Genomic DNA, 19,757 nt, shown 5'->3' with positions numbered 1-19,757 from the left:
AGCCACCACGCAGTACAACAATCACTTCCGTCTCCTACCGGAAGTGCGGGAGCTGGGCGGGAGCCAGAGAGGACTGGAGCCACCCTGCGGGATTCGGGAGGTGCAGAAACGCTCACCTCTTCTATGGTGCTCGGGCTTCGCCTCTACAGCGCCTTGTACCCTTCCTGGGGTCCTGTCTGCCTCCTTCCTAGGTGCTTTGCCTCGTGTTCCGGAAATCCTGCCTCCTGCTGCACGATGCCCCAGCTCGGACTCCTACATGGGAGGGCCTGGGCTGTGCTGTTTGGCCAGCTCCGGCGGCCGCCCGGTGCTGTCTGCATCAGGGCAGTCCATTCTCATAGCCAGGTGAGCCAGACTGAGATAGCTCTGGTCTGTCGGGGCAGGATCTCCAGGTCTGAAAGCATAGACTCGCGGCCTGTACTCCCGCAGTATTAACAGTCGGTTTTTTTATTGAGTGCCCACCATGTACCGACACAGAGCTAAGGCCTTTTAGGATGCTTTGTCATTTAATCATCATAGCAATCTTGAGATGTTGGGGTTATTATTTCCGTTTTACAGTTGAGGAAACGGAGGCTCCAAGGTTAAATGACTTACCTATGGCTACATAGTAAGGGAGCACTTTAATATAGGTCCACAGTCCCTTATCTGAACCTTTTGGGATCAAACACATTTAAATTTTTTTAAGCAAAATATATGAATATTCCCACTAAGTGAGATGACTAACGGCCATAAGTAGAGTGAGTTCGCATTAGAATTTACCTCAAAATTTTTAGTTTTCAGAGATTATGAATTCTTAGGAGGGGTTGTGGGCTTCAACTACTGTCCTTTGGAGCACAGAATCTGCCAAAGTATGAACTACTACACGCTCTATATTTCTGGAAGGGCATACAGCCTGCTGGGGATAATCAAACTCACAGATTCTGTGATTCTGTGTCACAACAATGACAGTGTTGTGTTCCTAGTAGATGCTTTGTGCTATCATGAACAACAGAGCTCAGATCTTTTGTTATTTGCAGTCACAGCATCCTACCAATCGGCTTTTTTTTTTTTTTTCAATCAGGAAATCCATTCCTTTTCATTCCACAGGCATGATCTGTGTTCTTGGGCTGTTTCTGTTCTGTCTTCCAGTTACTTTTTCCCTATCTCCAAACCTAATGACCATTATTACCTTATTAACAATTCTTATTTATTGCTCTTTGAGTAGGAACTGAACTGGGCATCGTACTAATCCCTACTCCTATATGGTTAGTGGTGATAGTCTTGGGTTGCTTTGTGCCTTCCTTGTTTTTTGCTGGTTAAAGTTTTTCATACGTTTAAAAACTCCAATTATAGTGAGGAAGCTTGTATGGTAAACATCTGATCCCATATGTATTACATATATATTGCAGATACAACTGGGTTTTTGGAAGTGGGCTGAGATTGGGATAGACAAAATAGTGTTCAGACTTCCTGTTGCTCAGGGCCAAAAGTATTTTCAGGTTGGTGGTACACAGGGCCAGATATACCACAGGTTTGGCCAGTATTGAGAGGAGCCATATCTCACATTTCTTCTGCCAGGTTGCGGAGGCAGCGTTAGCAACCCAACTGAAACCACATCAAGAGAAATCAAGTTTTATTATCAAGACCCCAAAGGTAATGCCCTTTGCCCCACCCTGTCCGCTAGAGTGCCTTGGAGTTCTGCCCTGTACTTCTCTTCCTGACCACTTTTTAAATTTTTTTTATTTTTTGCGGTACGCGGGCCTCTCACTGTTGTGGCCTCTCCCGTTGCGGAGCATAGGCTCCGGACGCACAGGCTCAGCCGCCATGGCTCACAGGCCTAGCCGCTCTGTGGCATGTGGGATCTTCCCGGACCAGGGCACAAACCCATGTCCCCTACATCGGCAGGCGGACTCTCAACCACTGCGCCACCAGGGAAGCCCCCTTCCTGACCACTTTTAATGTTTTTGTTTGTTTGTTTGTTTGTTTTGGCTGTGCTGCATGGCTTGCGGGATCTTAGTTCCCCGACCAGGGGTTGAACCCAGGGCCTTGGCAGTGAAAGCGCAGAGTGCTAACCACAGGACCCCCAGGGTATTCCCTATTTTTAATTTTTCACTATTTCACTAATTCTTCACTATTCTTGAATACTGGGTGGGGCTCATAGTCGTCTGAACTCAAAGAGATTTCAACTCCAGACCTTAGATTATAGATGTAGTTTTACTCTGTCTTAAATGGACTTGTCTTTGTCTTTGTTTTCACTCTGGCTCCTTTTGGTTTCTAGGGCACCAGAGATCTTAGTCCCCAGCAGATGGTTGTGAGGGAGAAAATTCTTGATATGGTTGTTAGCTGCTTTAAACGTCATGGAGCAAAGGGGTTGGATACCCCGGCATTTGAGCTAAAGGTAAGAGGAGAAAAAAAGAGTGCAGGAACCCCATTTCTTTCCCAAAGGGCTTCTAGCCTATGTTCTGGAGTCCTCCTTTTAACCGTGGCACTTTCTGTTTGACCCCTGCAGGAAATGCTTACTGAGAAGTATGGAGAGGACTCTGGGCTCATCTATGATCTGAAGGATCAGGGTGGGGAGCTATTGTCCTTGCGCTATGACCTTACTGTATCCTTCTAAGTACGAGAACCTGACTTACCTGTTTCCAAACCCAGAGGGCATTCTCTGATAACGGGACAGGAGTGACTCTGGGACCCTTTAGGTTCATTGGCAGTAGCCTTTACTTCAAGTTTCTTCCAGAAGGCAATTCTGCCAGCAGAGCCTGGCCTGGAGCTCTGTCATTTAAGTTTATAGTGTGTCAGAATCCCTTGAGGAAGCTTGCAAAAATACAGATTCTTGACCTCTAGCCCCAGATTTTCTTAATTCTGTAACTGGAGTGGTGTTCAGAAATCTGCATTTTAAATAGGTACCTGGATAATTAAGATGCACGTGGTCCTTGAACACTTGAAGAAACATTGATATAGAAGTTGTAGGCAAATCCAGGTTCTGAAGCTTGACTCTTCTGAGACAGTTGAGAATTGATCTGAATGGGAGGGAATGGCCCAGACTTGAAGTTCTTGGGTCATTTCTATCTCTGCTTCCCCTGCTTTCTGCCAGACTTGCAGGGATTCCTTCATTTGACACTATTCAATGTTTATTGATTGCTATGCCTTGGTGATAGTGGGAAAGGAGACAGAGAAAGTCCTTGTTCTAATCCTAGTGGATGAGATCCAATTGATAGAGGCCCAGTCCTCCCTAATGTCTTTCCACTGGGGCTAAGCTCTGGATGTAGTATTCTTCCTCCTTAACCTATTTATGTGAGGTCCCTTTTGCTCGTTATCTGGCCATGAATAAAGTGAAGAAGATGAAACGCTATCATGTTGGAAAGGTGTGGCGTCGGGAGAGCCCAACCATAGTCCAAGGCCGCTACAGGGAGTTCTGCCAGTGTGTAAGTGACCTGATGGAGGCAGCATGGTTTGGTAGTTCTGGGGACCACAACCTAGGAACTGGCTGCTCAGTAATTTTTTTCCGCCTGTCTTTTTCTTTGCTGTAGGATTTTGACATTGCTGGTCAGTTTGACCCTATGATCCCTGATGCAGAGTGTTTGAAGATCATGTGTGAAATCCTTAGTGGGTTGCAGCTGGGGGATTTTCTCATTAAGGTGAGGCCAGAGCTGAGGACTGAGGGGAGAAGTCTGGATTTGGCCTAATGCTGTTTGAAAACATAGGTGACCCCAGCCATTAAGCCTGTAGCTCTAGGACTTTCTTAGTACAGGTGTTGCATTTTATATCTATATCTATATAGTCACCCTGTGGAATTTCCTTTCTATCCCTTTTATGAGTCAGGCAAGTAGGGACTGCCATTGTTTTGAGGGAGAGGTCATTCATAAGCCACTTGGGTCACTTCCATTGAGTTCACAGGTCAATGACCGGCGGATTTTGGATGGGATATTTGCCGTCTGTGGTGTTCCTGAAAGCAAGTTCCATGCCATCTGCTCCTCGGTAGACAAACTAGACAAGGTAACAAAGAAGATATGCTTCAGTAGATCCTATCAGAGTTTCTGCCCTGCCTTCAAATCTATATATACCTTTAGAGGAAAATAAGGAGATGGTGGCTGGAAGTGAGGTATTTCTGGGAGGAAGGTAAGGAGACATTCTGAAACGAGACCTGAGTTTTGCTGTACAGTGGAGATTGTGGCTGGATTTCCAAAGCTGCCTCTGACTTTGCTGAGTAGAGTGTTAGCTACTTGTGACATACATAATGAATGAAATGAGATGTCCCTTTCCATTAAGAGAAAGAAGGATCTTGGGGCTAGGCTAATGTTTGGGTGTTTGTACAGATGTCTTGGAAAGATGTGAGACATGAGATGGTGGCAAAGAAAGGCCTGGCTGCTGAAGTAGCTGATCGAATTGGGGATTACGTCCAATGTCATGGTAAGAATCATTGTTTTCAGAGGTACATGATAGAACCAGAGTGAGGGTGATAGTGTATAACTTCTACCTCTGAAACAGCTCCTTTTCATAAATGTTCTAAGTTCCAGAGCCTGGTTTTAATTTAATAACCTTTTTACTTACTGTAACCAGTTATGTCTTTAGGTGTCAAAGATGGAGGCAGAGGAGGAGAATCTGGTCATATGTGATCAGGATCTTTTTTTTTAAGAAAATGAGGAGAACTAGCTGGAGCATATTAGGGATAAATTTGGATGAAACGCATCTGGGTGTATAACACAGACATTATTTCTCCCCACATGTCTCCCCAGGAGGGGTATCCTTGGTGAAACAAATGTTCCAGGATCCCAGACTATCCCAGAACAAGCAGGCCCTAGAGGGCTTGGGAGACCTGAAGCTGCTATTTGAATACCTGACTTTATTTGGAATTGCTGAGAAGGTAAGCTGGGTCGGGAGTGGACCTCCTGCTGTGTCTAGGGCTCTCAGCGTCCTGAGTCTTGTCTAAGACTGACTATAACCTTGTCCCCACAGATCTCCTTTGACCTGAGCCTGGCTCGGGGCTTGGACTACTATACAGGAGTGATCTATGAAGCGGTGCTGCTACAGACCCCAGCTCATGCTGAGGAGGAGCCACTGAATGTGGGCAGTGTGGCTGCTGGTGGGCGCTATGATGGGCTGGTGGGCATGTTTGACCCCAAAGGCCACGAGGTGCCATGTGTGGGGCTCAGCATTGGGGTGGAGCGGATCTTCTCCATTGTGGAGCAGAGGATGAAGGTAGGTCCTCGGTAGGGTCAGAGTGAGGCTGCAGACCTTAAAAACTCTAATGTTTCTGGAAGTGCAGTTGGACTGTTTTTCTGATGATTGTTTTTGGTTTTTTTTGAATTATTGGTGCAAAGGAAGTTTTTATTAGTTTTACCTTTTCTCTCTCTTTTACTAGACTTTTGGTGAGAAGATACGGACCACAGAGACCCAAGTGTTTGTGGCCACACCACAGAAGAACTTTCTCCAAGAACGGCTGAAGCTAATTGCAGAGCTTTGGGATGCTGGGATCAAGGTATAATGGAGCTAATATCCAAAACATCTAGGTATATGTGGAATTCATGCACCAGGCCCACTTCTACCTTATGCCTAAGGTGGAACTTAAGATCTTTCTAGTCTTCACTAGTGTGTCTTCTTAGGGTATGAGGGCTAGCTACTTACTTATTTGGATATGCCTGCTCCTGGGGTTTGAGTGGTATGGTCACTTCTTTTTTTTTTAACATCTTTATTGGAGTATAATTGCTTTACAGTGGTGTGTTAGTTTCTGCTTTATAACAAAATGAACCAGCTGTACATATACATACATCCCCATATCTCCTCCCTCTTGCGTCTCCTTCCCACCCTCCCTATCCCCCCCTCTAGGTGGACGCAAAGCACCAAGCTGATCTCCCTGTGCTATGTGGCTGCTTCCCACTAGCTATCTATTTTACTTTTGCTAGTATATATAAGTCCATGCCACTCTCTCACTTTGTCCCAGCTTACCCTTCCCCCGCCCGTGTCCTCAAGTCCATTCTCTATGTCTGCATCTTTATTCCTGTCCTGCCCCTAGATTCTTCAAAACCATTTTTTTTTCTTTTTTAGATTCCATATATATGTGTTAGCATACGGTATTTATTTTTCTCTTTCTGACTTACTTCACTCTGTATGACAGTCTCTAGGTCCATCCACCTCACCACAAATAACTCAGTTTCGTTTCTTTTTATGGCTGAGTAATATTCCATTGTATATATGTGCCACATCTTCTTTATCCATTCATCCGTCGATGGACACTTAGGTTGCTTCGGTATGGTCACTTCTAAGTCCCCTATTCTTTTTTTAAAAATTATTTAATTAATTATTTTTTGGCTGCATTGGGTCTTCATTGCTGCGCACAGGCTTTCTCTAGTTGCGGCGAGCGGGGGCTACTCTTCATTGCGGTGCGCAGGCTTCTCATTGCGGTGGCTTCTCTTGTTGCAGAGCACAGGCTCTAGGCGTGCGGGCTTCAGTAAGTAGTTGTGGTACGCGGGCTCAGTAGTTGTGGCTCACAGGCTCTAGAGTGCAGGATCAGTAGTTGTGGTGCATGGGCTTAGTTGCTCCGTGGCATGTGGCATCTTTCCGGACCAGGGCTCGAACCCATGTCCCCTGCATTGGCAGGCAGATTCTTAACCACTGTGCCACCAGCGTAGTCCCTAAGTCTCCTATTCTTTCTTCACCCTTTTCAGGCAGAGCTGATGTATAAGAACAACCCTAAACTACTAACTCAACTGCACTACTGTGAGAACATGGGCATCCCACTGGTGGTCATTATTGGTGAGCAAGAACTGAAGGAAGGGGTCATCAAGCTCCGTTCAGTGGCCAGTAGGGAGGAGGTGAGTGGGGGCACGCAGAAATAGGGGGGACCAAGTGTTTCTGCCTTTCTTAGATTCTTTAAGAAATATGTATCTTTTGGCTGAGAAAATATCTCCAGGGTTAATAGAGATGAATGAGCACCCACCCTAGGCAATCATTATAGCCAATGATTGGTTGGGTGGGCAAAACGACAAATGAAATCTCTATGGGTATTTCAAGACTAATCAACAAAATAGACATAGATCAGGTGTTTGAATCCCTTTAGTCTTGAGGGCATACCTTCTCCAGGTCAGGTTGAAGCACATACTCCTCCCTACTGGTTGCATAAGTAGTTTGAATCCCTTTAGTCTTGAGGGCATACATTCTCCAGGTCAGGTTGAAGCACATACTCCTCCCTACTGGTTGCATAAGTGGGAGCAGTTGCACAATTAAATGAATCCAGAAAAGTAGTGGCTAAGGAACTAGTATCACTCTCTAGTTTGTCACATGAGAGTTCTGTTATGTTTCAGGTGGCCATTACACGGGAAAATCTTGTGGCTGAAATTCAGAAGCGACTGTCTTGAGTCTTGATCCTTGCCTGAATGCCATCTGCTGCTCTTTGTAGAAAAGGTTTCATCTAGGACTGACTTCCTGAGGGACTTAACAACTGCTGGCCAGGATGGGTGACAAGTGCCTCAGCATCCTTCATCCTTCCTGGGTACAGAACTGTAGAAGGCCCTGAGGACTCCTGGGCTAGTGTGAGCAGCTATTCTGCATGGGTGCAGATGGCTGGTACGTGAAAGAGACATGCTCTAACATCTGAGGCAGATGGCAGGTTTGAAATGCCACTGAGTGCTGCCAACAGATGCTGAGATGGTTGCTATGAGCAAGTCTCTGGGAAAGTCACCTCAGGTTGAGAGGATTCTGACCACTGAGATCAAAAGTCAAATACTTAGCCTTCCACTCTGGCTTCTGAGCCAGTTTCTGGGAAGTTTGTCCATAACCTGCCCTTGGCCTGTCCAGGGAGTTTTTGGGAGAGAGCAAAGAGTTGGGCAATGACTGTTTTCTGTTTTGTCTGAGGACAGAGATGCTATCCCAAGGGCATAGCAGTGCCCATATTGATGTGGCATCTTTCTAGCCCATCCATTGTTAATAATAGCAGCGTGAGGCTGTCTGTTTAATAATCTTGAACGTTGAACTTAATAAGTGACCTGACAAGATTGAGATCTGATCTTTTGAGATTTTGGAGACCATTACCTGTGCCAGAATCACTGCTCTGACTTCCATGTCCTGCCATGGAGGTGCCTGTTCTAGAAGTGGTTGTATAATATATTAAATAAAATATTAAATATAGTAGTTTGGGTGGGTAATTTGTTATCAAGGGATTGGTTTGCATAGGCCATGGAAAACGCTTGAGTGTACACTGGAGGATTCTGTGGGCTAGGTTTTTTTTTTGTATTCAGTGAAGGGAGCAGCCACAGTTCCCCTTCCCCCCAACTTGGAGATACAGTCACGTCACTAAATCAATGTATAGTTAGATGTCTGCTAGAGTTCTTCACCCTAGAGTGTTACTGATGACCGACCTTCCCAAGTCCCATTATGTTGATTAAACTGTGCCCTATAGATTGAATGACTCTAATGTTTCTCAGCTGAAGGAAAAATGAGTTAACCAAAGTTTGATAGCATTGCTTCAAGATAGAGACAAGCTGCAAAAAGCGCTTTGCATATGTGCGTTGGAAAGGCTGCAGCCTTTACAAACAGTTCGGTGCTCTTGGGGCCATATTTTTAGTGCATACAGGTAAATGAAGCATCTAGAGCACCTATAACGGCGCTTCAGCCGTAAAGAAGGTTTGGAAATTCTTGGCAGTGCACGCAAGTTAATTAGATTAGATCAGAGAGCACTGATCCGAATCTCATTTTCCTCTTTGGTTAAAAAGACAAGTTGAATCTACGCTTGTTTTGAAAGCCACGGCAAAAACGTTTCCAGGCGCCCTTACTTCCGTGTTGCTTCATACTGTCCTTGCGCATGCGCTATTTTTGGAGCAGGGGCGGGGCCTACAATCCTGTTTTAGAAGCCCTCCAGTGCTTAGCTCGTTTAGAACACGAGAGTCTAAGCTTGTTGGAGGCAAGCTTGCTTTACGGCTCAAGGCCGCTTTTTACGGCTTTTTACGGCTTCCCATTCACTTCGCAGTGAAGATGGCGTCGGGCAGTGGGGTAGGTGTTGTGTGTGAGGAGGCTTGGGGTGGGGGGTCGGGGGTGGCTTCTCGGCGCCGAGTATCTGCACCCGATTGACTTCCCGACACCTCCTCGCAATTTAATGACCCCAGTTCAAGAGCTTCTTCGTAAGGCACTGGCACAGGGTCAGTGGAATCGGGGAGGGCTCTGGTTGGGGTCCTGAGGCAACCTCAGCCTCCTGGTGCTGTCCGGAGAGGCTTCGCTTTCCCCAGGTCCCGGGGCCGCCTTGGCAGCGAGGACGCGCTTCCGTTTTTCCAGGAGCCGGACACGATTAGCGACGAATCTCAAGCGCTTTTTCCTCCCCCCAGACAAAAAACTTGGACTTTCGCCGAAAGTGGGACAAAGATGAATATGAGAAGCTCGCCGAGAAGAGGCTCACGGAAGAGAGAGAAAAGAAGGATGGTGGGTGCCTTCTCTATCAAGTGCTAAGTGTATTAAAGAGGCGATGCAATGGTTGGAGAGTGGGTGGGGAGTTGAAATGCGCTGTCCTCCTTTCTTGTGTAACCTTTGGCAGAGCATTGCCTCCCTGGTCCTCAGTTTCTTCAGGTATGAGAGCGAGGAGATGGACTGAAGTGCTTTTGAGGTGCTTTCCAGCTCTGTGATTCTGCTTCCTTGCCCTACCTTTGCTTGGCTCATTTCGTACTTTCCTCAAGTACAGAGAAGAGAGTGGGATCCTTACTAGTGACAGAAGAAGTATTTTGCTGCTATGTATTATTGCTTTTGAAGAGCAGCAGGGAACATGGTATTGTTTAACCTAGCGCTTAGTGCTGTTCTCTGTGCGTTATACAATGTCAGGGAGTTGGTGCTTCTCTCCTAGAGATTCCACTGTATAAAAAGAAACGTCTTATTTTCTCATCTGTTTTCAAACTGTACATTTTTCTTCTGCTTCTACACCACGTTGCATAATCTAACTTTTGGGTTTCATGTGCCTTGTACAATAGTACTTGACATACAACAGATATTTCCTAAATGTTGGTCCCCCTTTAAAAGTTTTCCCAGCTCTCAGAAGATTCCTTTCTGTTTTATGCTTGGGATATCTGTTTGAAAGCACTATTGAGTGGTCTTACTCTTCTTTTAAAAGGTTGCTTTTTGTGAAAATTCAGAACTCCTCCCTTCAATTCAGTTAATTAATGAATAAAAATCATTGCTTTTAGGGGCTTCCCTGGTGGCGCAGTGGTTGAGAGTCCGCCTGCCGATGCAGGGGACACGGGTTCGTGCCCCGGTTCGGGAAGATCCCACATGCCGCGGAGCGGTTGGGTCCGTGAGCTATGGTCGCTGAGCCTGAGCGTCCGGAGCCTGTGCTCCGCAACTGGAGAGGCAACGACACTGAGAGGCCCGCGTACGGCAAAAAACAAAACAAACAAACAAAAACATTGCTTTTAGACTCGTTGGCTTTGAAGTGGAGGAAAGATGTAGAGAGTTAAGGATTGCTTGTCATTTTTTCTGTGTTGAGCTGCTCCTTAGCTGCTGCTAGAAGTGACTGTTGTGTCCCTTGCTTCAGGTTTCAAAAAGACATGAAAGTAAACCTCAGGATTTTGGATTTCATGAGTTTCTTCTCCTTTCTGGTTAAGGAACTCTAATAATGAAGGAATTTCCTTCCCCATTATATTTCAGGAAAACCAGTGCAGCCAGTCAAGCGAGAGCTTCTCCGGCATAGGGACTACAAGGTGGATCTGGAATCCAAACTTGGGAAGACAATCGTCATTACCAAGACCACCCCACAGTCTGAGATGGGAGGGTGAGTGGCTTTTCATGTTTCTCTGCAGCCAGCAGTAAGTCTCATAAACTGCGTTGGTTTTAGGAATTGTTGAGCAGGGTACCTGGCCTTAGAATAACAACCTTGTTTCCTGTAATTCCATCCATTGTCCTCCAAGGTCTCAAGTTAACATAATAGTGTCTCGAAGAGGGGTCACTCTGTAGGCTTTTTCATATTAGCACTGTAACTACTTCTTAATATCTTAAAAGGGATTATTTTTTCTCCTGCCAGAGGAAGAAATGAAGAAAAGGACTACTGAGGAGATTTCTAGGGGAGAAGTTAGGTGAAGCTAGAATGGAGCCCAGGAGCTGTTGATGGTGAATAAAGGGGGTTGAGGTTCCAGACTGGCTGCAAAGGTTGTAGCTGTTATGGATTTCCTGGTTGTGCACCTTCTTCCTAGACCAAGACTATAACCTTTGGGAAGAAGGGTCCCACAAGAACTCTTCATCTTTTTGCTCACCACTACCTCTCTGTCCAGTTAGGTTTTCCAGCAGGAGCATAACACAGATAACAATGAGTGACACTTTTCTGAGCTGCTTCTCTGAGTAAATCCACTGTTGTCCTTCCTCTTTGTGTTAGTTATCTATTGCTATTTAAATTAATACATTAACCCAGTATTTAGCAGCATAAAACAATGGATAGCTCACAGTATCTGTGGGGAAGTAACCTGGGAAAGGTTTACCTAGGTGGTTCTGGCTCAGTGTCTCTCACAAAGCTGTCATCAAAGTGTCTGCTGGGTCTGCATTCATCTGAGGTATAAGTGGGGCTGGAGGATCTGCTTCCAAGCTCTGTCACGTGGCTGTGGTTTGGAGGCCTCAGTTCTGTGCTCCATGGGCCGCTCCATAGTGCTGCTCACAACAAAGCAAGTGACTTCCTCAGGGCACGTGATCCTCCTAAACAGACTAAGACAGAATCCATGTTTTTTTTTTTTTTTTTTTCTGTACGTGGGCCTCTCACTGTTGTGGCCTCTCCTGTTGCGGAGCACAGGCTCCGGATGCGCAGGCTCAGCGGCCATGGCTCACGGGCCCAGCCGCCCCGCGGCATGTGGGATCCTCCCGGACCGGGGCACGAACCCGTGTCCCCTGCATCGGCAGGTGGACTCTCAACCACTGCGCCACCAGGGAAGCCCAGAATCCATGTTTTTTAATAACCTAATCTTGGAAATGACATAGTATCACCTTTGATACATTCTATTGATCACACAGACTAACGCTGGTGCAAATTGGGAAGGACCTATATAGGGTAGGAATACCAGGAGAGTGGGATCATTGTGGGGGCCATCTTGGAGGTTGGCAGCCACACTCTTCCAAGAGCCAAGGCTTTGTGGAAATGAGAATGCTTCTTCTAAAAAGAAATGTTACCTAAAAATAATGAGTTTTTTGGTTGAAAACGATAAAATCCTTACAACCAGATTTGATCATAGTGCTATTTCTTTCTGTTTTCTAGATACTATTGCAATGTCTGTGACTGTGTGGTGAAAGACTCCATCAACTTCCTGGATCACATTAATGGAAAGAAACGTAAGACTTGGAGGTAGTTTGTGATTGGGGCTGGATTTGAGTTTTGGAGGTGGGGTGCGGGAAAGGGTAGTTTCTGTTGGGCCTCTTTTTTTCAATGTCTGGGGAATTCTCTAGTTGCTTCAGCATAGGTCATTCTTTACTTCATTATTTAATGTTTCTGGAGTCCATGAGGTGAGTATCTGTTCTAAGCTCTCAACAAGCCCAGACCATGGTCTTCTCCAGGGCCCAGCTGTCCCCACTGGTGTGCATCTGCTCAGTAAGGGTAGTTGAAAGCTGCATGTATCTTGTTATCTGGGGCTGCTGCCAGGGAAGTTTTTTTTAGCCCTAATTATTTTTACTGTGTGTTTTATGAGTCTGTTTTTTGTTTTTTTTTAATGTCAGGAAAAGACTTTTTGAGGGACTTAGGATGTCTTAACAACCTTTCCTTCTTCACTGTTGACCCTACCCAGATCAGCGAAACCTGGGCATGTCTATGCGTGTGGAACGTTCCACTTTGGATCAGGTGAAGAAACGTTTTGAAGTCAACAAGAAGAAGATGGAAGAGAAGCAGAAAGATTATGATTTTGAGGAAAGGATGAAGGAACTCAGAGAAGAGGTAGGCTGTCTTCCTCATTCCACTCCCATCCCCAGAGGAGAGTTGTATCTCCTGAATTTCTGTACATTAAGGGGAACATTTATAGCCCTTGTTTGGGACTCTCATAACCTGAAGGAAATGGCTCTAAACCTATCCTTTTTTTCTGGACTCTCTGGGCCATACTTTTTTTTTTTTTTTTTAACTACAGGAGTGATTAATTAAATGCAACTAGTCCCCAGCAGGCCCGTGGAACCAGGCTGACTGGGTCAGAATTCTGTTTCCTTCACATACTGGCTGTGAATCTTGGACAAGCTATATAACCTCTTTGTGCCTCTGTTTCCCCATATTCAATATCTTAGTATACAATGTACATAAAGCACTTAGACCAGTTCCTGGCTTGTACTATATGCCCCAGAATGTTAGTTCCTATTATGTGGCTTTACTCCCATCACCTTGTTAAGAACTAGAGATGAACTGGGATGTAGGATTGAGAAATGCTTTCCACAGGCTAAAACTTCTCTTTCTTGTGCCTTATGAACTTTACTGTGGCTTTTCCTCTGCTCTTAAAATTTCACTTGTCTTTAATTATGTTATTCTAAAGATAGAAAGGAAGCTCACCTATCTCTTTCAACATTTGGCTCACGAGTCTGAACTGATTCTGAGTGATTTCCCTTCTAGGAGGAAAAGGCCAAAGCCTACAAGAAAGAGAAACAGAAGGAGAAGAAAAGGAGGGCTGAGGAGGACTTGACATTTGAGGAGGATGATGAGATGGCAGCTGTGATGGGCTTCTCTGGCTTTGGTTCCACCAAGAAGAGTTACTGAGGCTTTCTATGCTTGGCTTTTTGCCAGGCCTAACTTTGTGTGTGTGGGCGTCATCTTTTGGGAGGTACTGGGGAAAGTCCTTAAGAGTGGCAGTGGGGAGGGCTAGAGGGTGGGTGTTTGTGGTTTCCCTCTACCTTGGGAGAGAGCACAGGATGCAAAGGAATGTGCTGTGGCATGTTCCTTCAGCCTCAGTATTTCACTGGAGACAGAGGACCTCTGATCATCTGGGTTCCCAATAAAGAAAAAACACCTCTTCTGAGGCTGCTTTCCCGAAACTCCCCTTGCATTCCCTCTTCATCTGTCCATCTCATCTGAGCCTCCTACATTTACCCTGTGTTCTGCCTTTGTTTTAATTTTTACTCTTGCTTAGCCTACAGCAGAAGGGTTCTCTGGGTCCCCAGTTTCCAGTTGATAACATATCCTTGACTGGCCCCTCCTTTTGCCATTCTCCCCCAGTCCTGCCCCATGGTTCTCCGGCCACCTGTGCATGCATGTGTACTTCTGCCTGGGTCATTGGTATGTGCGGGTGCGTATGCATGAAACTGTCACATAGAGGGAGCCTAAGCTAGAGCCTCAGGAGCATTGCTGCCTTGGGGCCTGGTGTTCTCAGCTTCCTCAGAGCATGTAACAGGAAATTAAATGGGATGAGTGTTTGGTGTGGTTTTTGTCCGGTGAGTTTTTTAACCTTTGTTCTTCATATGTAAACTGTTTAGCTTTTCCTATTTGTTTCATTTTATTGAGGATTACTCTGTTTTTGTCTTCCTTGTAAGCAGGCTCTTGGAAGAACCTGTTTGATGCAAAAAAGAAAAAGGAGAAAACCTCATATGAGAGCCCTTGGGTCTCAGAGGCTGTTCAACATGTATAATAAATAGCATTGACTGGGCCTATTTCACATTTGGTGGAAACATCCCATATTTTTCCCTGTGTATTGTTTATTCTTCCCCATACTTATTCTTCTCCCTTCATTTGAGCCCTGTCACTTTTTTTCTAGGTGCCTTCAACACGAGTTATACTTTACTCTGATGTGATCTGTGTCTGGAGGAGTTTGAATATAACTTTTCCTGTAATTTTAGCCTCCTTTGATCTTCTGTTTCTGGAACAGCAGAGCTCAGGGTTGAAAACTTAGTGTTTTCCTAACTCTCTGCAGTTAGGCTAGGCACAGGGTTACTCGGTGTTTGCACTGTTGACATTTTGGGCTGGGTAACTCTTTGTTGTGGAGGCTCCCTTGTGCATTGTAGGGTGTCTAGAGTACCTCTAGCCTCTACTCACTAGTTGCCAATAGCACCTTCTCCCCAAGTTATGACAATGAAAGATGTCTGTGTCCCTGCAGGGGGGTGGGGCATAATTCCTCCCCTACTAGCCCCACTGAGAATATTGAGAAGCTGCGTTGCCTCAAGTTGGGTCTAACTTGAGAATTAGAAGGTACAGACTGGCTAACTAAAGCAAAAACAACTTTGATGTTCCCTAGATCCGATACTGTGCCAGGCCCCAGGGATGCAGACGGAAAAAAAAAGTCAGTTCCTTAAAGTAAAAAAACAAATGGTAGTTACACAAGCTTCAAGCAGGTGAATTCTGTAACAACTTTAGTTGCTTCTGTTCCTTGAAAAGTGGGCTCTGCTTGGACTAACAAGGCTGCTACCATATGGCTTGTTGACATTTTCTGCCTTATCTGGCCCTTTGGACACCTTTATGTAGCATCTGAACCACTTATGGGTCCCCCAAAGCACCATACTCTTTCCTTTGGACTTCTGTGCAAAATTCCCTTGCTGTTAGGCATCTCTTTTGCCGACTTTTCTTTTTTTTGGGGGGGGGGGTGTGGTGAGAGGCAGCGTGCTGCACAGCTTGTGGGATCTTAGTTCCCTGACTAGGAATCAAACCTGAGCCCTCATCAGTGAAAGCGGAGTCCTAACCACTGGACCACCAGGAATTCCCTGCCTAATTTTATTTCTGATGCTGAATCTTGCCAATGGAAACACTGAATGTGTCTTTATCTACTGGTTCAAGGACTGGCTCAAAATTTCTCATACAATATTTGTTGGCCAGTTGCAGACATATTAGTTGGTGCTTTCCTTGGCAGGATTATGTGTTCTACAGGTCCTTGGGTAAGAATCTACCCTAGTCAACTGGGTCCTTTTGTTCCCCCTGTCAAGGCAGGCTAGAGAATGTTACAATGAGCTGAGTTCCTTCTGTGGTTCAGTGTTCATTCTTCTGGCAGCTAATTCAACTTGGCTTCAAGCGATTTCCCCCTCTTTGGTACCGGTGGAATCTGACTTCTGCTCATTTCTACTAAAAAGCAATTCTGAAGTCCATTTTCTCTAAATTCTCTTGGGACTGGCAAGTGGTTTGAGTTTCCAAGGGGTCTGTCTAGGTCATGGGTGTTTGGAGGGGTTCAAGCTGGTGAATTAAAAACGAAGGGAGGAAGGAGATGGGATGGAAATTGAGGACCCCAGAGCAATCCTAGAGAACTCCAAACTCTGGAAGAGAAGCTTTATTGATGTTTGTGGTCTTTCTAAAAATCCAAGGAAATTTTGCATTCTGGTTGAGTCATATGCCTGTGACCGGCCTAGATGAGTTCGTTCAGTGAGTGCTGAGATGCTGAACATGTTCTAGGCCCTGGTAGCATCTTCTGGGACAAGGCAACAAGACCCCAAGTGTCATGGAATTTACATTCTGGTGGAATTGCCAATTAAAGTATTTAGGGAACAAAAGGTCTGTATGGCTTCAGATTTTGTGACTTCAGGCGTCCCAGGGCCTCTCACATCTCTCCCATAACCTCCAAAAATTTAAATGTGAAGTCTTTAATTCAGCAATTCTACTCATATAAGTATCCTAAAAACAGACTTGCTTATGTGTGCATATGCATACAAGGATGTTTACTGCAGCTATGTTTATAACAGTGAAACATTTAAAATAAAACTGGTATATTTATACTTGAGTATAATGGAGCCATTACAATATATATGAATTAGATCTAGTGTATGTACTGACAAGATCTCCGAGACATTCTGTTAAGTGTAACAACAATACCCAACAACCCAATCCCCAATAAGCCCACCCTTCACCCCTGCCAGTCAAAACTATGTTGTGTGTACAGTTAAATAACGTAGATTGAGGGAAAAAACTGGAGGAGTACACACTGAAATCGTAGTCATGGTTACCTGGAGAAAAGTAGGAATTGTGGCTGTTTACAGTATACGTGCAAGGAATAGGGTGTTTTTATGCAGTTTAGAATAATTTTTTAAAAATAGTAACAGAAGGAGTGACACTATATGACACCTGGGAACTGTATAACACCTAGGAGAGGAGCTGTGGGGTTTAGCTGCAAAGTTCCAAAATAAGGCCTGAAGTAACAATTAGCAGCTTGTAAAGATTCCACTCTCCTGACTCAAGGCACTATGAAAGTTGTTTAGACCACAGAGTGAGCGGCCCTGTGTGGTTATCGGGAGAGCGTAGAGGCTGGACCAGAAGTCCAGAGACTGGTGGACCTGGTGACTGCCGCGTGGTAGGAGGGAATAAGCCCGGAAGCAACTGCGGAAGAACTCACTAAGAGGTAGGGGAGACCTGGGTCCTTCTCACTGCAGTGTGTCGGCAGATGGGCACTCTCCGAGTGTCTGGATTGGGGGTGGGGTAGCACGCTAAATCAGCCTGGATCGTATCTGTTCTGGTTGGTTGGTTGTGACGTACGTATTTCTCAACAGTCAAGGGGATATAATCCAGAGTCTCAAGTGGGGCTGGCTATAGCTCAGCGGTTCCTTCGACCGCATTATGATTCAACCACTCTTCCGAGAGTGGTTCGAGACCCGCGGGCGCTCTCCAGTCCTTTTGCCCCTGTCCCAGCCTTCATTTTCCCATTAATCCCTTTTGCTGTCCCAGCCTTCTTCATTTTCCCATTAATCCCTTTTGTTATACCAGCTTTCTTCATTTTCCCAGTGATCCCGCTTCGAGAAAGCATTTTGAGACGACTCCTCTGACGAGAGCACCATAGCGACCAGGTTTCCAGCAGGTGTTCAGCTCCCATTCGACTAGGAACCAGGGTTCGTTGGAGAAATGGCTGGTGCTAGGACCGGGGCAGGAAATACAGAGATGAACCTAGAGCATTTGGATTCACCTAGTAGTTCCAGGAAGTAAGGAAGTGCTAAAAAACAACCTACCCCCCCCCCCAAGAAAAACCCCACTTAACTTTTAAAATTACTTTTGACGTTAAGTAATGTTTGCGTTTTTGTTCCAATAGTTACCAGTTATACTTGTATTTTTTCTAAGTCCTCAAATAACTTTTCCATAAGTGGGCTGTATTATTTCGTTTGTCAGCTCTATCTTGACTCCCTCCTATTACTTATATAACGATCAATTATTTTATTCCATTTTTCCCTTTCCTCCCTTCCAGTTTGAGTCATATTGTTTTTAGAAAACAATTTGCATACTCTTTTCCCACCCTTGTCACCACCTTTATTTTACTTGCAGATCTACAACTTATTAGTATATTTAATACTCACCATGATGAGTATTAGTTGGATGAAACTCATTCTCTAGTAAATTCCTCAAACGAGACTCCTGAGTACAGTATTCTGAATTCTTGCATATTTAATACTGATTTTTTATAGCCTTGATACTTAAAGGACAGATTGGCTGGATATAAAATCTTGGTTCTCACTTCTTTTCTTTTCCTTCCTAAATGATTTGGTCGTTTTGCCTGAGGTCCAGAGGATTTTTTTCTTTCAAATCTAATTGATTTTCTAAGATACCTCACAGTTGACCATTCCCTATCAATTTTCTTTGGTCCTTGGGAGACCATTTCGATGTGTAGATTGAAGTTTTATTTCCAAGAAGTTTTCTTGAATACTAACATCTGTTTCATTATTTTGTTTTTCTTCTACAGGGACTGTAATATATGCTGGACCTTCTTTGCCTCTCTATCTAGCACTTTCTCTCTGATCTTTCTTACTGATTTCTTAATTTTATTTTTATTTTCTTGGCTGTTTTAATTCCTTCTGTCAAAACCAGTTATTGTATTTTAAGTAAAATCTCTTCCCCTTGGACATCTTATAATTTAGTCTTTTTTTTTTTCCTGAGATGATTTTTCTTTTTGATCAGTTTCTTTTGATTTTGACTAACTCTTGTCTTATATCTTATTGTTTTTGTCCATTTTTGTTCTGAGTTATTTTTCTGATTCACAGTATTGTTTCATATCACCAAATGACTGTTTAAGGTTATTTAAATCAGGTTGGAGTTTTCTTGTCTCATGGTTAGTTTTGAAAAAAAAATTATTCTCTTTTTTTGTTGTCTTTATATAATATTATACTTACTATTTTCTGTTCATTTTGAAATGTCTACTTTCCAGTTTCAGCAATTGCAAATGAGGCAGGCAGTTGGGTGTTTTATCAGGTTTCTTAGTTTGAGAGTGCCCTCTTCTGTTGGTAGAATGGAGTGCATTTTTTCCAAATAGAAGGCACTTTTTTGCGAGTGGAGCCCAGGTTGATGTGTCTTCTGATTTTGTGACTCTTTTTCATTTCTCTGGTAGTCTTCATTTTCACTCCTTGTTTCCTTCTTTCTCTTCACTATCAAGCCCTCAAGGGATACCTGCCCTTCAAATCATCTCTTTCCTCTGGACAAGCTGCCTTTCAAAGATTTCCGTTTCCAGTCTCATTTTCAAGAATTTCTTTTAGAGTCCTCAATTCCTCTCATCCACCAAGTCTCAGACCTATTGTCAGCATTTCTCCACTCAAGCTGGGACTCTTTTTCTGGTGGTGACTTTATCTGTCTTCCACCTTTGGTAGGATTCTGCCGCTCTCTAATCTTTTTTACTATCTTGGCCTCTCTTCAGTAGCATGGCTTTGTAACTGGATCTGCTGATTTGGTTTGTATAGTTACCAGTTTATATATAAAATGAAGTTTATAATATTCTCTGTCTCCAAATTATGCTGCAGTCATAGGTGGTTTTATTGTTTGTTTGGGGTTTTTTTTTGCTGCACCAAATGGCTTACCAGATACCTTATTTCCCCAACCAGGGATTGAACCCGGCCCCTCACAGTGAAAGCACAGAGTTCTAACCACTGGACCACTAGGGAATTCCCTAGCTTTCCTTTTTGTTCATTTGTTTGTTTTT

The 19,757-nt window shown here is 44.4% G+C and overlaps 2 protein-coding genes across 3 annotated transcripts; both read left to right on the top strand.

The window, feature by feature from the left end:
• The first annotated feature begins 53 nt into the window (after positions 1-53).
• Positions 54-8,100, top strand: HARS2 (histidyl-tRNA synthetase 2, mitochondrial). 2 transcript variants are annotated; one of them, XM_082621863.1, is made up of 13 exons: positions 54-342; positions 1,555-1,629; positions 2,255-2,374; positions 2,486-2,581; positions 3,276-3,401; positions 3,507-3,614; positions 3,874-3,972; positions 4,293-4,386; positions 4,713-4,840; positions 4,933-5,175; positions 5,339-5,455; positions 6,642-6,729; positions 7,278-8,100. In XM_082621863.1, exons 1-13 carry the CDS (start codon positions 124-126, stop codon positions 7,307-7,309), a joined length of 1,545 nt encoding a protein of 514 aa, XP_082477989.1. In that variant the 5' UTR covers positions 54-123; the 3' UTR covers positions 7,310-8,100. The 2 variants fall into 2 exon arrangements, with proteins under 2 accessions (XP_082477989.1, XP_082477988.1); XM_082621862.1 differs by having other exon boundaries at positions 6,642-6,788.
• A 733-nt stretch (positions 8,101-8,833) lies between these two features.
• ZMAT2 (zinc finger matrin-type 2) lies at positions 8,834-14,721 on the top strand. Its single transcript, XM_082621406.1, has 6 exons — positions 8,834-8,961; positions 9,291-9,384; positions 10,597-10,720; positions 12,185-12,258; positions 12,708-12,853; positions 13,511-14,721. The coding sequence occupies exons 1-6, from the start codon at positions 8,944-8,946 to the stop codon at positions 13,652-13,654; spliced, it is 600 nt and encodes a 199-aa protein (XP_082477532.1). The 5' UTR covers positions 8,834-8,943; the 3' UTR covers positions 13,655-14,721.
• Positions 14,722-19,757: the final 5,036 nt, after the last annotated feature.

Source organism: Mesoplodon mirus (assembly GCF_964341445.2).
Source record: "Mesoplodon mirus genome assembly, chromosome: 5".
In the NCBI taxonomy this organism is placed as follows: domain Eukaryota; kingdom Metazoa; phylum Chordata; class Mammalia; order Artiodactyla; family Ziphiidae; genus Mesoplodon; species Mesoplodon mirus.
Note: the sequence above shows the minus strand (reverse complement) of the source record. Positions and strands in the feature narration are given on the sequence as shown.